Genomic DNA, 19,991 nt, shown 5'->3' on the forward strand with positions numbered 1-19,991 from the left:
AAAAAGAAGAGTTTTTAAACTATATTTTCAAAAGGGGGATAGCGTCCTGTATTTTTTAAAAAAAAAATCTGTGGAATTGATGAAGTACTAGACTACACCCCAACATGAATTTAAGGGACCTAGAACTGTCAAGATCATTCTTCTCCATTTGTCTTATTAAGCTCTAGGTCAGTGGTTCCCAACCTGTGGGTCGGGACCCCTTTGGGAGTCAAATGACCCTTTCACAGGAATCACCTAAGACCATCAGAAAACACCTATTTAATTACAGTTATGAAGTAGCAATGAAAATAATTTCATGGTTGGGGGTCATCACAACATAGGGAACTGTATTAAAGGGTTGCAGCATTGGGAAGGTTGGGAACCACTGCTCTAGATGTACCCTTTCAATGTGTGAAATTCTCCATCTTGCCAAATATCAAGCTAAAACAAACAAATAAAAAGCAGGACCTCTCAGCCAAGTGTTAGCTATACTTGGATCTAGTTGCAGAATGTTTGTAGCTCATTGACTAACTGAAGAGATTCCATGTGAGTAACCTGGCCTACAATTGCTATCCTAGCAGTTTTAATTCTGGAAAACTTTTAAAAAGAATATTTGGCAGTCCTGCTTGGCAACAGTTTAGGTAACTGGAAAGATCAACAACCCTTATTATTTCTTTGCAAGTTTCCATGTGATCTGCCATAGAAGTATATTTTACCAAAATATAATTTTAATAAACTATTGCATTTCCTGAGAAGTATGTTTCACAACATCTGAGAATCTGCTTATGGCCTCCAGTCATCAGTAGCTGTGTGAATTGCAAGGCATGCTTCTGAGAAAAATCTGTAAAAATAAACGATAAGATTAACGTATCACATCATAGGTGTGAATAGCAATTCAACAAGTATACAGGCAGGTACAGTTACTCCTTTAGGAATGATGATTCCAGAGGCTTACCAAATAAGACCATACATACCTGAGAAGACATGGGATACCTCTCAGATTGTTTTTTCTGATGGGATTACATTAGCATGCATGATTGTTCAGTTCAGTAATGCATATTCCATTTTGTACATGATTTATTTTAATCAAAGGAAAATTAATAATGCTGGTAGCTCCTTGACTTGGCATACTTAGGTAGTGATATCTATAATTAGAGTTGCAATTATAGCATGGTTAAAGTGCTGTTGAAGCCACATTTAGAATGCTGATCTGTAGTTCCGGTTCCCTTCCTGTTGGATAGATTCTCTAAAGAAGATGGCAACTTGATTAGGGAATCTGATCTTTGGAATTTAAAGCTCTCAGGAGCATCCTAGGAGCCAATACTGTGGTTGAAAAGGCAAGTGAGAGAGATAGACAAACATAAGTTTTATCAAGAATATAGATAATGTAAGATAAATTTGAATGGAAAAAGGTCCATCAAAGCTGTTATCACTATTCTAAATGGGAATCTAACACAATCTGATTTCTTTTTCCTTCTTAAGAAAAAGAAAATGAAATACAGTGGGCCCTTAGTATCCACTGAGCTTTGGTTCTAAGACACCAATGACACCAATATTTGTGGATGCTCAAATCCCATTATATACAATGTCATGGTAAAATCATGTCCCTTACCTAAAATGGTAATATCATGGTTTGATTTTTTGGAAAAAAATATTAAAAATATTTTCAAGCCATGGATGGTTGAATCTGTGGATGTAGAATCAGTGGACATGGAGGGCCAACTGTATGTTTTTCTGTTGCCTCCTCCAACCTGGTGTGCTTCAGGCAGGTTGGACTACAGATGTAACATCAGCTCCCCAACTAATGGGAGTGATTAAAATATCCATTAAAGTATCAATATTTAATTTGTTTTAAAAACATATTAAATATTAAAAACACAATATCCATTGCACATCCCTCTACCCCAGCCAGTTAAAGGGGTTTAAATAAGTTATTTGCTTACCAGCAAAAAAGAGCAGAGAGGGGGTCAACCAAGCCTGCACTGGAGAAGGTTTTCATAGCCTAGCAGCAGCCACTGACAAACCTCTCTCCTGTGCCCTCACTAGTCTCCTCTGCTGGTTTTGGGTCAGAGAAAATATCCTTCCCTGAAGATCATGAAGGTTGGGAAGGCTCATATGAGGAGATAGTCGATCTACGCAGTTGAGGGTTATCTGAAGAGCACCTGGTTGGGGAAAACATACTCCCATGGTCTTAAATTTCTTTTTAGAAACATATAATTGGGATAGTGTAGATCAGGGGTTGGCAACCTCCGGCCCACGGGCCGGATGCGGCCTGCGGAGGCCTGCCGCCTGGCCCCTGGCTGCTGTTGCCGCCGCCGCCGCGGCCACCCGTCACGGCTTTTCGCCGCTCTGGGCGCCGCCATTTTGGGCGGCAAAATGGCGGCGCCCATAGCCCCAGAGGCCGCTATGGGCGCCGCCATTTTTTCGCCCAAAATGGTGGCGAAATCTCGCGCGACCTCGCCGCCATTTTGTTGCCCAAAATGGCGGCGCCCAGAGCGGCAAAAAGCCCTGATGGGCAGCCGCGGCGGCAGCGGCGGTGGGCCTTTAGGAGGCCCACTGCTGTCCCTGGGGCCCTCCAGCAGGGCTCCGAGGGCGGCAGGGGGCCTCTAGGAGGCCCGCTGCCGTCCCTGGGGCCCTCCAGGAGGGCTCCGAGAGCGGCAGGGGGCCTCTGGGGGGCCCGCTGCCATCCCTGGGGCCCTCCAGGAGGGCTCCGAGGGCGGCTGGGGGCCTCTGGGGGGCCTGCTGCCGTCCCTGGGGCCCTCCAGGAGGGCTCCGAGGGTGGCAGGGGGCCTCTAAGGGCCCGCTGCCGCCCCTGGGGCCCTCCAGGAGGGCTCCGAGGGACGGCAGGGGGCCTCTGGGGGCCCTTTGCCATCCCTGGGGCCCTCCAGGAGGGCTCCGACGGCGGCAGGGGGCCTCTGGGAGGCCCAGTGCCGTCACTGGGGCCCTCCAGGGGGCCCTCCAGCGCTGGCGGCCCCCACCAGCTTTTTTGCCGGTCTCTGACGGGGCCTGGGGCCCCGTCAGGGGCCAGCAAAGATGGGGAGGCCTGGCCCCCGGAGGGTGGAAGCTCCGCCCCCGGCATGCAGCCCCACCCCGGAGGGTTGAAGCTCCACCCCCGGCTATGGCCCCCCAGTCGCCTGAGGGACACCAACCCGGCCCCCGGCTCAAAAAGGTTGCCTACCCCTGGTGTAGATTTTGTCTATTAATAGTGTTTCAAGCATGTGATTGTGTGTGTATATGTATTTTCTTAGCTTTACAATTCAACATACCTGTCATTTCACAGTTTCCAAGGCTGTTTTCTGCTAAGGAATTTCTTTCACCTTTTGGGATGTACACAGAACTGTTGAATAGCTGAAGGAAATGATATGGTGATGTGCACATTTAAAGTCTGAGTTACATCAATTTCTATTCCTGCTCTCTCTTGCTTTCTCCTCCCACTCCAACCTAATCCTAATTGAGTATGCTCTTACTACCCTGCACAGAGTTGTAAAATCTATCACTGTACACTGTCCTTTACAGAGTGATCCTGAATATGGGTAGTTGAGTCAAACATTCCAAGGGACCAGAAGAGAGGGATGAAGCTCTTTTTAACTCTCATAGGAAAGAACACAAATAACTAAGTGGCAAAAAATACCTCAGCTCCGTTACTCTAATTTGTTTCAAATGCTGGTCAGAAACGCCTGAACATTGAGCCTGGTTTTGAGGTGAAAGACTGTATTAAGCACATGTATACTATGAATAGGCCAAGATTGCTCTTTGGTTATTATTATTTAATGTAGTGTAAATATCTGGGTCTTGTTGTTTGGAAGAGGTCCAAATAAGAGTGCCATTTTCATTGTTCAGGAGACATATGGGAAAGTGAATCTATTGTAGTCGTTACCAGTGCTGGGCTGCAACTTGAGAGATCAGGGTCTAGTCCTCTCTGAGCCATGAAACTCACTCACTTCTATCTTGACTTACAGTTGCTATTGTAAGGAGAAAGTGGGGACCAGCAGTACCAGGTATGCCACTTTGAGTTCATTGGAGGAAAGGTGGGGTATAAATATAACCAATGAATAAATATTAATTGATCCTCATGTCAGGTTAGAAATATCAAACTATCATCCATGGTATGTATCATTATTAGATAATTATCTTAAAGATGTGTCAGCAGCATCAGAATTTCAGCTGAGGACATGATCTAAAAGGTTACTTAAGATCCTAGAAATCTAAAAAATGATTGGTCCTAGAACAACTTTTAAAACTGTTTAAATACTATATTTTCTTGTTGCTTATGTTTTCACATGCAACAAGATTTATGTGATTTATGATGACCCTAAGGCGAACCTATCACAGGGTTTTCTGGGACTTCAATATTTTTCATATAAGAGCTCTTTTGAGTTTTCTCTTTTCTTTTGTTTTCAGATTGGTCGTTTAGTAATTGGACAGAATGGAATTCTTTCTACCCCAGCTGTCTCCTGCATTATTAGAAAAATAAAAGCAATTGGTGGTATCATTTTGACAGCAAGTCACAACCCTGGTGGACCCAATGGAGATTTTGGTATTAAATACAACATTTCAAATGGAGGTAATTCTAACCCTGTACCCCACTTCTCACCTGTGACCATTTCTCTTGCTATTGACCAGTTCTTGCTAGCTGTGTTGTCTATTTCTACCTGTAGTAGGTTTTGCCTGACTTGCAGGTGTCAGAGCATGCCACAGCACTACCTGTCTGGCTTGGCTGGTGGGAGTGGAGCAGAATTTGAGGATGAGAACAAGGTTGAGAAGGAGTTTGAAGAGAAACAAGGAAAAAGGACATAAAATAGACTTGGAGATTCATGACCCTCCATGTTGCTGGACTGTAGAGCCTAGCCAATGATGAGGCATTATAGGCCCAGCAACATCTGCAGGGCCACACACTCCCCAGCCCTCACATGAATAAAGCAATATAAGCGGGTTACAGACCGCCATAAAGTACGCGCTCTGAGCGTACTAGGGTTAGGAAGGGCCATATTAGGGTTAGGAAGGGTCTTACCTTCCTCACGTCCCTTCTCCGTAGTACGCGCAGAGCGCGTTGTAAATGGCAGCGCCCATCCACATGGGTGCCGCCATTTTGACGTCTTGGACACATAGCATCCAGACGTGTCGCGGTGGAAGTGACGCTGCGAGGGTGCGCTTCACCCCTCGTGGCGCCACTTCCGCGTTTTGAAAAGGAGCGCCATTTCGGCGCTCCTTTTTCACTGCGCCGGGAAGCCTCGCGGTCTGGCCACTGGGGCTTCCCCTCCGCAGCGAATAGCGGTGGCGGGAAAACGGCCGCTTGAGGGCGGTCTGGAACCCGCCATAATTAGTATACTATATTTGGTTTCTGAAGATCTACTAATATCACTCAGGATTATTGCCAGGACTTTCAGTAATCAGCCACTTACATTCTTATTTTAGAATGTTAGTTAATGTGAATCCTTATTCCTTTTCTCTCAGTGTGATGTTCCATGTACACTTAGGGTGCAACTACACTGTAGAAATAATGCAGTTTGAAACAGTTTTAACTGCCATGTCCCCATCCTACAGAATCCTGGGATTTATAGTTTTGTGAGACACCAGCACTGTTTTCCAGAGAAGACTGCAGACTTTCTAAAACTACAAAATCAATATTCCATTGGATGGAGCTACAGCACTATAAGTGGTGTCAAACTGCACTATTTCTACACTGTTCTTCAATTGTGCCACATTGATGCCATGATGCCACTAAGACAGTTTACTTGTATAGCCAGGTATTGGTTGTATGAATTAAAACAAAGAAACAAGCCTGTGTACAGGATATCCAGATACAGACAGGTTAGGACTTCTCTTCTTCTTCTTCTTCTTCTTCTTATTATTATTATTATTATTATTATTATTTGTTTATATAGCACTGTAGATTTACTTTTAGCAGTAATGTAGAAAAGGAATTTCAGCAAGTTAGTAGCTTTGCAAGAAAAGATACGTGTGCAGCAGTTCCCTCTCCTGCACAACTATTGAAGACACAGAAGCCCCAAGTAATTTTGCATCTGGCTGTCTGACTTCTTAAAATATATACTATGTATTTGTACTGTATATGTATATTGTGCACATGTATTTATCCAGTGCAGAAGCTGGTAATTCTGAAACATAGAATGACAGTTCATAAAATTATTGGGAAATGTCATATATTTGGGAAATTCTGGTAGCTATAGTGCAAAAAAGTAATTTGTCCAAACCTCATCCTTATATAAAAGAACTGATGATTCAAATGTGAACTGTCTACTTGTACAGTGGTACCCCGGGTTACGAAAATAATTCGTTCCGCCGCCGCTTTCGTAACCCGAAAGGCTTCGTAAGCCGAAAAACCCATAGGCGCTAATGGGGAAAAGCCGCGATTTGGTGCGAAATAGCGCCGAAAAGCACCAAAAGTTTTTTCGTAACCCGAAAAAACGTTCGTAACGCGGAACAGTTTTTTTAAATAGATTTTTTTCGTAACCCGGAAATTTCGTAAGGCGGCGCATTCGTATCCTGGGGTACCACTGTATTTCCAAGGTGTATTTCCCTCACTCATACATAAGCCAACACATACTCACACATACCATGGGATTTTGCAGAGATGATTCAATGAAGTTGCACTGACCAAACAGTTTTGTGTTAAGATCACGAGTGCCTGTCTTAAATATCTTCCATTCTAACATTCTTTCCAGGGGCACATTCTCATTGTTCGACTTTTAAAGCCAGCTCTACCTCAGGTGGTATGTAATTGAGATCTGTTGTTTCCTACTAGGGCCTGCTCCTGAAGGTATTACTGACAAAATTTTCCAGATTAGCAAAACTATTGAAGAGTATGCTATATGCCCAGATTTAAATGTAGACCTCAGTACCATTGGAAAGCAGCAGTTTGACTTAGAAAACAAGTTTAAACCATTTACAGGTAAGTAAGATCTGTATTGTTTTTCTTATTAGTTGTAGTAGCTCTTTCCTATTATTTACTACAATGATAATCCTCTTATTGCAGGAGCTAGTAATTCAGATATTGTGGTAGGGTAGTCAGATGCAAGAGAGGACAAGATGCTTTTAACAGTTACAAGGATGCTTGTGTGACAAACTGCTAAAATTCCTTTAGTAGCGAAACTGTATCCATTGATCTACAAACGTTGCTTTTCATGTTGCTTTTATGCAATTGAAAATATAAATAACCTCTCCAAACAGGTTGACCAGATGTCATAACCGTAAAAGAGGACAAGGCATTGCAAAATGTACGACATTCAACAAAATAAAACCTAGCAACACTAAGAAAAATAAAAATTCATGTTTCTTAGTCATGCTCAAGATGGAGGATATTTTGCAATTCCTCCTGTAGAGAAGGTTGAAATGTAGGGTGTGCCCTGGAAAAATGTAGGAAATGACCAGGGTCTGGTCACCCTGTCCCAAAAGATCAATAAGGCATCTTAGATAGAAAAGTATAAATTCTGTAAATGAGTAGTTCGCTTTAATTTTTTTAATCGTCTTTTTTATATTTACCAGTACAGTCAGCTCTCCATTTTCGCGGGGGGTGGGGGGTCCATTCCGGAACCCTCCCCACCCCCCGGTGAAAATAGAATTTTGCACATACAGTAGACCTGCCCCTCATGCAGAGGATCCTTTCCAGACCCTCCCATGTAAGGGGAATTGAGCATATGTTCAAATCCCATTCAGAATAATGAGACGCGTGCCCCATTGTTTTGATCGGGGCTTGCCTTCCACATGAGCTCAGTCCACAGAAAGCAAGCCCACATAAGAGGTGGGCCAGCTATATTCAAGCCCCATAGGCTTGAATAGAGGCACACACCCAATTTTAATCCCCTCTGTTTGCTCCTCGTGAGTAAGCGAGGTTTGCGGATATTGAAGTCCGTGCAAATGGATGAGCAACTGTACATTTATTTTCTATTAAGGTCATATTAGCAATTAACAACTCTGGAGATATGACGGAAGGATGGTGGTTAATAATTTTTTTAAGGGGGGGAGGGAATTTCGATGTACAATGTATTGTATTTTATTGCTGTTAGCCGCCCTGATTGACCTCAAAGGGGCAAGATATAAATAAATAAATAATTATTATTATTATTACTTGTTGAAGCTGACCATATTTTGCATTTTTTCTACAAAAAATAAAAAAGAAAGTGGTAGGTGGCAGGAAGCAGTATTCAAAATCTGTGCCATGTATAAAGTCAAAATTATTTTCTTTGTTATTTTTATCAAAAGATGATCAGGACAGTTACTGTATAGCTGCTTTTGTTTAATTGCAATATTATTACTAATTTTTATTAAAAAAATTACATTTGGTTGTCCACATAGTGATTTCTTTCCTTTCTTATTTCCAGTTGAAATTGTGGACTCGGTAGAAGCTTATGCCAACATGTTGAGAAATATTTTTGATTTTAGTGCACTAAAGGAGTTACTCTCAGGTCAAAACCACCTAAAGATTCGGATAGATGCTATGCATGGAGGTATGCAAGATAAATTAAGATATACAACTACTGTACTTTGAAATTGTTTGCTTATATGTTTGTTGTTTTGACATGAAAAGGATTTAGACTACAATCTCCCTCCCACTTACCTGGAAGTAAATTCCACTGAATCCAGTGGAGTCTTCTAAGATTGTCATGTCATTATTATTATAGTTAGAAAATGATAGCAGGACTTAACTGTACAACTTCATTTACAAACCCCTTGAATTGAGTGTTTCAATATGCACTTAAGCATTATGTCCTCATGTTGATGGAAGTTATTTTTCTTCCATCAACATGAAGACATAATGCTTAAGTGCATATTGAAACACTCGTGAGAATCCTAGTGATAATCCATTGGTTTTATACTTTGATAAAAACTATCACATAAGTCACTTCTAAATGATCACACAATTTTTTCAGCAAAAATTTAAGTGTTTGTGATTGATTTCTTTTTTAAAAAATTGTTAGCATTTACACTTATTTGTTCCTTTGTCCCTGCTTTGCTGAATCAGTTGTTGGGCCTTATGTAAAAAAGATCCTCTGTGAAGAGCTTGGGGCCCCAGCAAATTCAGCTGTGAATTGTGTACCTCTTGAGGACTTTGGTGGTCATCATCCTGATCCAAACTTGACATATGCTGCTGATCTTGTCCAGAGTATGAAGACAGGAGAATATGATTTTGGAGCAGCCTTTGATGGAGATGGGGTATGTTCTACTATCCTCCTAAGCACACACACACACACACACACACACACCAATTTTAAATGAAAGTTTGTTCCTGCTGACATGTGGAACTTCAAACAGCTGATGGATTCTAAAATAGTTGAACCAGGCCTACCCTTGATAGAAACAAACTGAATTTATATTGAAATTTTCAGAGTTGTGAAGGAACTGTATTCATTGCTAAATGTCACTTCAGAAAAATATTCTACACTCTATAGAGTTGTCGTTTGTATGTTTTTATGACTGAAACTGGAAAGTATGATGATCAATATGCTAGAAGTTATGGCAGGCTCTCTCCCTTTAGTTTAAGGCTTCCATTCCTCAGTGACAAGAGCAGAGAACTTCATTTCCCAGTAGCCTCAGCCAGCAAGGCTAATGTTAAAAAGTATTGATGATTATAGTCAAATATGTGTGGATAGCCAAAATTTCCCCACCCCAATAAAAAGGTGATTGTGATGTTGAACAAAAGATCAAGACATCTCAACTCAACACCATGTTCTTTATCCACAAAATGTGGTCTAGAAAGATAATATTTTTAAAGAGAGAGCAAAGATAACCTAAGCAACTAGTGAAATAAACATGTGTGTGTGTGGATGTATATATGTTGTTGCATGTTCTTCATTTCCATGAAGGAGAATAATATCAACCTTACACTGTGCAAAATAACCAATATATAATTGTCCTCGACATTTGTGGCTTTGATACTCTTGGTTTTAATTATTCATGAGGACAAGGCTGCTGCGCACACACTCCTCTTCCTCATCGCTCCTGGGCTTTTCCTCTGGGGAGAAATAAGCCTAGGAGGGAGAAGCCAGGAAGGTTGTGTGTGCCAATCCCACTCCTTTCCAGGACAGAGAGCCGTTTCTTTCCCCAAGCAGTTCTCTGCCTTGGGAAGGGGTTTGTGGAAAATAGTCCCCCACCCTTTTCCAGGACAGGGAGGTGCCTGGGGAAAGACAGCTCTCTTGCCTTGGAAAGGGGTTTGGAGAAAGTGAATGTGCCCTCCTTCCTGTTGTTCCAAGGCTTCAGAGAGCTCCCTAGAGCTCCCTGAAGACTTAGAAGGGAAGGAGGGAGCTGTGAATGCATACTCTCCTGACCTTCCAGGACCTCAGAGAGCTTGCTACAGCTGTTTGGGGCTTCAAAAGGTAGATGGGGGGCATGCACACATGCACTGCTTTCACCCCCCCTGCTTTGTTTGCGAATTTTGACTTTTGTGGGGAGTCTTGTGCCCCTAATCTCCATGAATGTCAAGGGTCAACTGTAACATGATTCCTGGATAAGTTTGTATTGGATTTTCTACTCCTAATAATGGCCTGAAACAGACGGGCAGTAAAGTGTGACTTCCAGCTGCTCTGGGGGTGGGGCATACAAATGATGCATGGCCCCAGAGCAGCTAGAAGCCGCAAGGAGAGAGTGCAGAGCCGAGAAAAGCCAGACGCAAAAGGAGTGGCAAAAAGTCACTTCTTGCTGGCAGCCCATTTAGCGCTATGGCAGTGGCTGGCTTTGGGACCACAGTATCTGGTCACTATGGTCCCCCACCACTCAGGGCTCGCTCACAGCTGGAATGGCCAGAGGTCGCTCCAAGCCACCTGTCTGGTTGAGGCCAATGTTACATGCAAGTGATAGTGCCTTTGGATCTCATCCAAATTCTGTCAGTGGAAACAGAGCCTCTACGTTTCCTTACACCAAAAGATTACATCTTTTGACTTTCATTTTCCATTAATATGTACAGTTGGCCCTCCGTATCTATGGATTCTGTATCCACTGATTCAAATGTCCAAATCTTGAAAATATTTTTTTTAATCCAAAAAACAAACTTTGATTCTGCCATTTTATATAAGTGATACCATTTGACTACACCTTATATATAATGGTATTTGAGCATCCACAGATTTTGGTATCCACAGGACATCCTAGAACCAAACACCATTAGATATCAAGGGCCCATTGTATGCAGTTAACATTTTCTTTTGCCTAGCCATATTGCCAAGCTAAAACCATTTTTTTCACTTTTGTCTTCACTAGGATCGCAACATGATTCTTGGAAAACATGGATTCTTTGTGAATCCCTCAGATTCTGTAGCTGTTATTGCTGCAAATATTTTTAGTATTCCTTACTTTCAACAAACAGGTGTTCGAGGGTTTGCCCGAAGTATGCCTACAAGTGGCGCAATTGACAGGTAGGAGTTAAAAGGTGAAATGTCTTTCTTCTTGAGTCGTTGACTTTGTCCGAATTTTCTCTTGGTCTTTTAATAATCAGTTAAGGGTGTACCAAAAGTGATATGTGTACTCTTACACACTCATACCATTTCTAGTGTAGGTAGGAATAACAGAAATCAAATTAATATCTGTTCAGCCAGGTGAATTGGTTTCATAATATTCCAAAGTCTAAAGTGCATCTCAGATCAGGGCTGGGAATTATGACCTTTCTGATGTTGCACAGCATCTCCTCTTGGCCCTTATTAGCATAGACAGTTGTAAATTGGGAGCATTCCAACTCATCTAGCAAACTATAGTTGCCCATCCCAGATCTACAACTTCCTAAAACATGAATGGAGATTGTGTTACCTTCTAGATGGTGTTGAACTGCAACTCCATCTGCTTTAGCTAGCATTGCCATACTGAAGGATGTTGGATGTTTTGAGTCCAATAATTTCTAGAGTGCCACAGGAGCCAACCCAGATTCTAGACTCTGCTAAAAGCTGCACATAAAGTAGAAGAGACATTTATGCACAGTGGTTTGCAAATGACAGTGGCTGCTGATACGTTTTTTACCTGCCACCTTAAAGTAGAGATGAACCACATGCCATTTGTGGGCAGCTCCAGGACAGTTCTTGTTCAACTGTTAATGCTGTATAGAATTAAAAGCTGGAACTCCATTGCCTAATGCAGAAAGGGAAGACAGATCCATGCATGCATGAGAGAGAGAGAACCAAGAATATAGCAGTAGTATGGGAGGTGAGGTGGGATGAAGGCATTGGTACCTAAAATACAAATTCTGCTCTTCCGAATGAAATTTTGCTTCAGTCCCCAAACCTATAGCATTCCAGAAAATAAGGCATTGCAAAGTGTTCATGCTTAGAACTCTTACATTTGAGATATTTGCTTTCCATTGGTACTTTTGTCTTCCCATTTTCTTTGGATGCCTAAACTGTAGTGCTAAATGCTCAGTTGAAATTTTAAGTTGATGAAATGCTAGAAATATAGGAACTGGAAGAAAATGTCATGGAAGGGGCAAATTCTTATTGAAGGTAATGGTCTCATCTCACCCTCCCTGTACCCTTGGGGATCCTACTTAAGTACAGCACCTTCTTGATGCGATTTCATCTGTGGAACTCACTCTGCATGGTGATTTGGCTGAACAACTCACTTGTTGGATTTAGTAGTATAGTTACAACCTTCCTCTCCTAGGTGGCCCCCTCCACCTTAGAATGATAGCAGTGTTTTTCTTTAACAGTTTGCTGGAGTTAATTTTAGTTTGTACTTGTAAATGATTACGGTTCTAACTTATTTTTATTAATTCTCTTGTAATTCATACCAGCAGTCAGTTTGTTGACTGAAGAATAAAGGATGTGTATGTAAATAAATACCTTTACAACAAAGTTGAAAAATATATTGAAAAAATTATTCATAATAGGCTAAGGATTGCAAAGAATATTGGCTTGGACCCAAGAGCCTGGCCATGCCTGATGAGATTCTGACTTTTTTCTCTTCTTACCAAACAAAACAGTTTTTGAGATTCTTCTCCAGTTTCAGAAGTGGCATGTCATGCAACACGAGTGGCTTTTACTCAGGAAACAAAGTCAACAGAGCCCCCTTTTAGCCCATAGATCAGGTTTTGGAGTCCTTTGGGACCTGGCCTTGCTGGGCAGTGTTCTCTAAAACGTTGAAATTTGATTACTTTAGCTCACCACCAGTTCTTAAATGATGGCTTGAATGCAGTAAATGCACACGTATAAAAGGGGTAACATCTGAAATGTTTATTAAAACTCTGCTTCCATTTCAAAATATCAATTGATCAAAGTCTGTCAGTCATATTGTTGGTTTTTTAAAAAACATGAATGGCCATTTCTCTTCACTCCCACCCCCGTGAAGGATAAAAAGGTCTTGAATATTGGGGGATAGAAAAGGCAGAAAGGAACATACAATTTCATGTGGGTAGCTGGGAAATGTTGCCATTCCGTGTTATGCTGGACCACTAATGTGTAAAAAGATTAGGTAGGCTCACAAAGCACCAGGTAGTATGATCAAGGACATTATTTACTACTTAGAACATATTAGCCCTGACATGTTTTCTAGTAAATCATGGATTGATTACACTGACTTTGTTTTTCACAGGGTAGCCAAAGAGACAAAGATTGCATTATATGAAACTCCAACAGGTTGGAAGTTCTTTGGAAATCTCATGGATGCAAACAAACTTTCTTTGTGTGGAGAGGAGAGTTTTGGTACTGGTAAGGAAACATTTACATTTCATTTGTACCACATTTTTATTTCCAAAAGGAAACTCAAAGTAGCCAACAACAACCTGCCAAACGAAACACAACACTATTAAGAAAGCAATCAACCAGTATTTAAAATGTATACCAGGTCAAGATATTTGTCCCTCAACTTTTTTGCCTTCAGCTCCCATTGATTTCAGTGGCCAGGCTGCCTTGGGAATTTTGGGAATTGTAGTATAAAAATACATTTTCAGGCTCTGATGATACCTAGAACAATTATATCCTGAAAAACACTCATGTCAGATCTCCCACTATACGTTAAAACAAAGGAGTAGAAATGGGCATATTCCTATTCCAAGACTTTGACAAAGGGAATCTCCCCCAGGTGCAGGTTCTGGCACAGTTCTGAGATGATGCTAGTTCCCTATCCTCCTCCTTGCTGGGACCGAAATAGGATGAAGATGCTTACAGAGAAAGACATTATTAACAGTACAGTAGCTCACATTAGTTGCATCTCTGTTTACAGTTGTACATAATGGCCTCTATACCTGAAACTCAAGCAAAGTACTCTCAAGCTAAAAAGATTCTGTTTCATCAAGTTATTTTTTTCCTCTTGGCAGAATAGTGCTTCATTTATATGAGTTTTGTGTGCATGTCTGCTGCAGGATCTGATCACATCCGTGAAAAAGATGGACTCTGGGCTGTATTGGCATGGCTCTCAATCATAGCAGCCCGCAAACAGAGTGTGGAGGAGATCTTGAAAGACCATTGGCAAAAATTTGGGAGGAACTTCTTCACAAGGTATGGATCATATGAATTACTTCATTAAAGTCTGTATATTTTGTATGTGAACACAATGAATAGAACAGAATTATCAGAGGTTCCACAGTAAACATCTGTGAAAGAAATGTCTATGGAAATGATACTGGTATTTGTGGTGCTGTTGGTGATTTAGAAATACAAGTTATGTGCCATATTTTAAATTCTGTTATGTAAACTGTATACATATCTTGCCCTTTATCAGGTTTCTATTTTTAAAATGGCACAAAATATTGTATGAAGATTTTTAAAAGGATGGTTACATGCTGATGACTACAGGTACTTGCCATAGTCATCCATCTTTGTCTTACTAAGGTTTTCCTGACTGCTATCTAGATATGACTATGAAGAGGTGGATGCTGATGGTGCTAACAAGATGATGAAAGATCTAGAGACAATGTTCTTTGACCGTTCTTTTGTGGGAAAGCAGCTATCGGCAGGTGATAAGTCATACACTGTGGAGAAAGCAGATAACTTTGAATACAGTGATCCTGTAGATGGAAGCATCTCAAGGAATCAGGTAGGAAAATGGTTCAACTTGAAGTAGATGGAAGTGGTCAGAAAGTGTGTCCTGATGGTGGTGATGTTTATTATGACACCAGACACAATTAAAATATGTTTAACGATGATGTCCTTAGACACATACACAGCTTCTTTTTTAAATGTAACTTTTAAGATTTAATCCCATTTTGTCACGATGCAACCAAATTATGCCTATAGCTCTGGTGAGCCATAAAAACTATAGAAGCCTTGCAATCTTCTGGTCTGGCCTTCTCATGGTCATAAAAGACTGTTTCGCTAAGATGTAATTACCAAAAATGTGGGACCCTTATTGTTTTGTTATCTCTGTTTGAAAGCTGGATGTATGTGCCATAAGATCCTTTTTTGTTAACACTCCATCACCTGAGAGTCTTTTTCTAATAATATATGCAATGAAGAGGACACAGGTCTTTGAAGTCTGGGATCATGTGAAGAGCTTGGAGTATTTGCCGAGCTGATACAGATCAGTATATCCTCATCTCCATTCAGGGTGAAGGTGAACACACTTCAAAGCTTAACTGGTGAATACAGTTAGATTCAGCAGAGAAACTAGTTCATTTCAGTATCCTAAAGGAGTTGCTCCTGTGGAAATTATGAAAGTGACTATCTTACTGGCTCTCAACTGAGCCCATTTAAAAATGATACATTGATCCTACTTTCATTGTCCTCAATCTCCAAATTTGTTGTGCCCCTTCAAATCATTTTTGACTTACAGCAACCCTATTGTGGGATTTTCTTGGCAAGATTTGTTCAGAGGCCTTTGCCTTCCTCTGAAACTCAGAGATTGTGACTGGCCCAAGGTCACCCAGTGGGTTTCTATGGCAAAGTGGGGATTTGAACTCTGGTCTCCAGAGTCCTAGTCCAACATCCAAACCACTGTGCCACACTAGCTCTCACATTTAGCCTTTCGAAAAGGAAATACCTAGAAGTTGATAGCAAGCCTTTTTCATATTTTTGTGCTTGCCCTGTTTTGTCTTATATCAGTTTTTTTGCCCTTAATATTATCCAGATCTGTTTGTGTGTATCCTCTTCCGAAAATTTTCTGACTCTGAACAAACTTACCTTTTCAGTCCTTGACCCATCCACACTTCTTGGTCATGGCAATCCTGTAGCAAAAAGAAGCAGCAGATTAGGATCCACTGACATTTAGCAGTGTTTCTTTTACTTACCACAGTTGACCTGAGGGCCAGTTTAATAGGGTTTCCTGCTGAAAACAGAGCTGCTTATTGCACACTCGACAACCACTGTCATAGTTAAAGCAAACAGCCTCCTCAGCTGGTCAATATATTTTAATGATGATGATTATAGTTGTCGTTGTTGTTATTCATGGCAATAAGATGCAGTCATAATAAATTGTATAATCAATAATTAATAATTGCAGCTATAGACCAGTGGCAGCAGTGACCTTTTATTTTTATATCCTGCTTGAAACATTCTGTCTCACAGCTATTTTTCTGTCCACATGGTTCAGGCAGGACATCATCATGTTAAACTGCAAACTGGTAGCACCTGAAAGCTGACTTTCTTCTTTTCAGAAGAATTTAACAATTAGATTTGTTAAATATTTCTTGCAATGGAATTATCTAATCCACTTATATACACTCCATTATCTATAGGCACCAAGTTCAGAGCAAGACCTAACAGAGGCAGAAGGTTTTCTCAGTAATGACTTTGGCTTTGTTGTTTAGTTTAGATAAAGCAAAGTTGGGTATACACTTGATTTACTTCTTTCCAAAGCATACACCAAACTGAATTATATTTATATCTGTTGGATTCCTGAGCTTGGTGCAGGACTATATGCAAAATATGTAATCCTACCTGAGAGGTTAATTGGGATGGAAGAGAAACTATGAACAAATAGGCTACAAAGTGTATAACTTCAAGACATGGTTTTATGTCATACCTATTTTGGAGCACCTGTAGCTCTACTAGTAAATTGAGAGTTTGGAAGTCATCTTCTCCAGTCAGACACATTAAGTTCACCAAATGGTAGTCAGAATGCTGCAAAAAAAGGCTAGGGGGTTAGTTGTTTATTTAACTATCTCTTGTGTGTTTGTTCAGAAATGTTTAGTAATATACATTGGCTGTATATTTATTCTTTTCAGGGTCTGAGGCTCATCTTTGCTGATGGTTCTCGTATCATCTTCCGATTAAGTGGCACAGGAAGTGCTGGAGCAACAGTGCGACTTTATATTGATAGCTATGAAAAAGATGCACCCAAAATATATGAAGACCCTCAGGTAGAATTCCACTCTTGAGTATCTCATTCTTTTCCATTCTCCTTGAGAATCATCTTCTCAATTGAAATGAGACAGAAAGTTTCATATGCTCCAGGAGGCAAAGAATTTAGTTGTTAGAGTAATTATTAAAAATTTTTTAAATGATCCTCTGGAAACATTTTGATTTTTGAACCCCATGCTTCTGAAATAAATCCAGAATTATCTTAATACACTCATAGGAAGGTCACTCTGAACTACTGAGATACCATGCTAGCAATATAGCATTCATTAGCAATTGATAGAATCCTTTGGTTTGAAAAACAGCTACGGACTTTGAAGTCTTTAATAAAATAAAATAAAAAAGATATGGAAAAATGGACTTATATTCAGTCTGCAATGTACTGCAGAATTTGAAAAGTAAAACAAAAAAGTAATACATCGTGTTCTTGCTAGAGAAAGGAAAAGACAGTCACACTTCATATTTCTTCATAAAAGACTTAGGAGGGGTTATTGTGAAGCATGCAAAAGACTAACATTTTTCTCTCTGACTCTGGATCTAGAGCTTCACTCAGATTCTTATCTCATCTGTGCTTTCAAGTGTTTTTATTGCATAATCGGGTGCTAGAAATGTGTGTTCCTCAAAACCTTTGCTTCTATAGATTTCTACATGTCACAATAGAGATCTTGCTCTGTCTGGTATTATTATAGTTCTTCAAGTCCCTAGATTTCTAGACTTAGCTGTGTGCACAGGGCAAGTGACCAAATCTTAAATATATTAGAATAACAAACATAAAAACTATTTGTAGGAATGTTGACCAGTATTTTCTTGGTTCTCCTCACTCCCCCCCTTTTTTTTTTCTTCCCTTTGTTGCAGGTCATGTTGGCTCCTCTCATCTCCATTGCTTTGAAGCTTTCGCAGCTTCATGAGAGAACTGGTCGCACTGGCCCCACTGTCATTACTTAAATACAGAACTTGAAGCCATTTGAAAATTTGTTGTCAAGCAACTAGCCACTGAATCAGCTAGCCTTTCTTCGTATTACTAGTTTTAATCCCTAAAAATGCTAAAAGCACCATCGAGTGATAAAAGAATAGATATATTTTAAAGAGTTTACACTATGTGTATGCATATATACATTGTCTCGCTAATGTCATCTTGTTACCTATCTAATTTGTTCATAGTACTTATTTAATATATTTTGCCTTTTGGTTTTGCAGTTCTGAAATAATGTTACTCTTTTCCAAGAGTTTCCCTGTACTGCTTCTGCACAAAGGCATTTTTGGAAGGGCAATGGATAGGTTTCTTTGTAAGCATTGTGCCACAAATGTACAATCACTGTGAATAATGGTGTTTCCCTGATCACTATGGAATGTCTCTATCAGTTGGACTCTATGCCATAATGTCTGTACAAAGACCCCACTGCCACTCTTGCACCGAATTCACCCCAAACACAAGCATTACGAAATAATAAAATGAAATGAAACAGTATCATTATGGGATTACATTTTTTTTAATTGCAGACAATGTATACACAGCATCCACTTAAATCTATTTCAAAAACTATGTATATGTGCTGAAAGTGGAGGAAAAGTGAGATAAAGGTCTTCTGTTTACTTCCCCATGAATTTCCATTTCAGATTTGTTGAAGTGCCCCTTCCACTATTTGAAGGGCCAGTCCAGGGGTGGGAATTGTGCAGCCCTTCATATGTCCTTGGACTGGAGTGCCCAGAATTTCTCACTATTGGTTATGCTGACTAGAGCTCTTGGGAGCTGCAGTCCAACAATATCTTGAGTCCTACCCAACTCCTATCCCTGCATTAGGCAGAGTACAGCAATCACTTCATGTGGAAAATGCTAGGGAACAGGAGAAGAAGATTACAGCCTTTGCTCCCAAGATCCCAGCTGTTGGAGGACATAGTTGTGCATGCCACACATCCTATCCTACACCCCCTAAATTAATCTGATTCCTTCAGGTGGGTGAATTTAAGGAAAATGTTTTGTTACTACCTGTCAATGTTGTAAACTTCTTTACATCTAATTGCTATGGAGTGAACACATATTGTCCTTCACCTCAGGCAGTAAAACTTCTTGGACTATTCTTGATCATAGAATCATAGATTATCGCACCGGGGTTAAAACATTCCCCGGTGCATTCTAACGTGCATGCGCGGGGGTGCGCACGGAGCGTGATGGGAACCCGATGGGGCCCAGAATGCTATTTTACCGCATAGCAGAATGCCGTCGTCTCCGCTGGGCATTCCCATCCGTTCCCATCGAGTTCCAGGGGATGCCATTTCTGGGGACGCTTTGAAACAGTTCCCAGAAATGGCGTCCCCTGGAACTCAATGGGAACGCCTGGCGGTGATGGCGGCATTCCACTGTGCAGTAAAATAGTGTTCTGGGCCCCATCGGGTTCCCATCACGCTCCGTGCACCACCACCCCCTCCCGTGCGTGCACATTAGAACGCACCGGGGAGCATTTTAACCCTGGTGCGATAATCTTGATAGAGTTGGAAGAGACTGCAAGGGCCATCCAGTCCAACACCCTGCTATGCGGGAAATCTCAATCAAAGCATCCCCGACAGATGGCCATCCAACCATCACTTACTGCCATCATCATCATCACCTTGTTAATTTTATAAAGTAGCCTCTACTATGTGCTTCAGAAGAAATAGCTCTTAGTGTTTTTTAATGAAAGCCACATAAGTCCCATACCTGCACTTGGAAAGCTAAACTGACAGACTGACTGATCATGGATAGGAAATGAAGGTACCAGTAACTGCCAGGCAGTGACAGTATGAAGTAAG

At 40.9% G+C, this 19,991-nt stretch overlaps 1 protein-coding gene across 2 annotated transcripts in view; it reads left to right on the forward strand.

Moving 5' to 3' along the window:
- The window catches only part of PGM1 (phosphoglucomutase 1), a 36,302-nt gene extending 17,630 nt beyond the window's left edge, over positions 1–18,672 (forward strand). For both annotated transcript variants that reach the window (XM_089515336.1, XM_089515337.1), the window contains exons 2-11: positions 4,381–4,543; positions 6,743–6,889; positions 8,319–8,444; positions 8,960–9,150; positions 11,191–11,345; positions 13,504–13,619; positions 14,273–14,408; positions 14,763–14,946; positions 17,072–17,206; positions 18,060–18,672. In XM_089515336.1, the coding sequence (XP_089371462.1) occupies positions 4,381–4,543; positions 6,743–6,889; positions 8,319–8,444; positions 8,960–9,150; positions 11,191–11,345; positions 13,504–13,619; positions 14,273–14,408; positions 14,763–14,946; positions 17,072–17,206; positions 18,060–18,149 (1,443 nt within the window). In that variant the 3' untranslated portion in view covers positions 18,150–18,672. The remainder of the gene's footprint in view (positions 1–4,380; positions 4,544–6,742; positions 6,890–8,318; positions 8,445–8,959; positions 9,151–11,190; positions 11,346–13,503; positions 13,620–14,272; positions 14,409–14,762; positions 14,947–17,071; positions 17,207–18,059) is intronic.
- The last annotated feature ends 1,319 nt before the right edge of the window (positions 18,673–19,991 follow it).

This window comes from Sceloporus occidentalis, unplaced genomic scaffold (assembly GCF_023333645.1).
Source record: "Sceloporus occidentalis isolate IW3139 unplaced genomic scaffold, rSceOcc1.0.p SCAF_3, whole genome shotgun sequence".
NCBI classification, from domain to species: domain Eukaryota; kingdom Metazoa; phylum Chordata; class Lepidosauria; order Squamata; family Phrynosomatidae; genus Sceloporus; species Sceloporus occidentalis.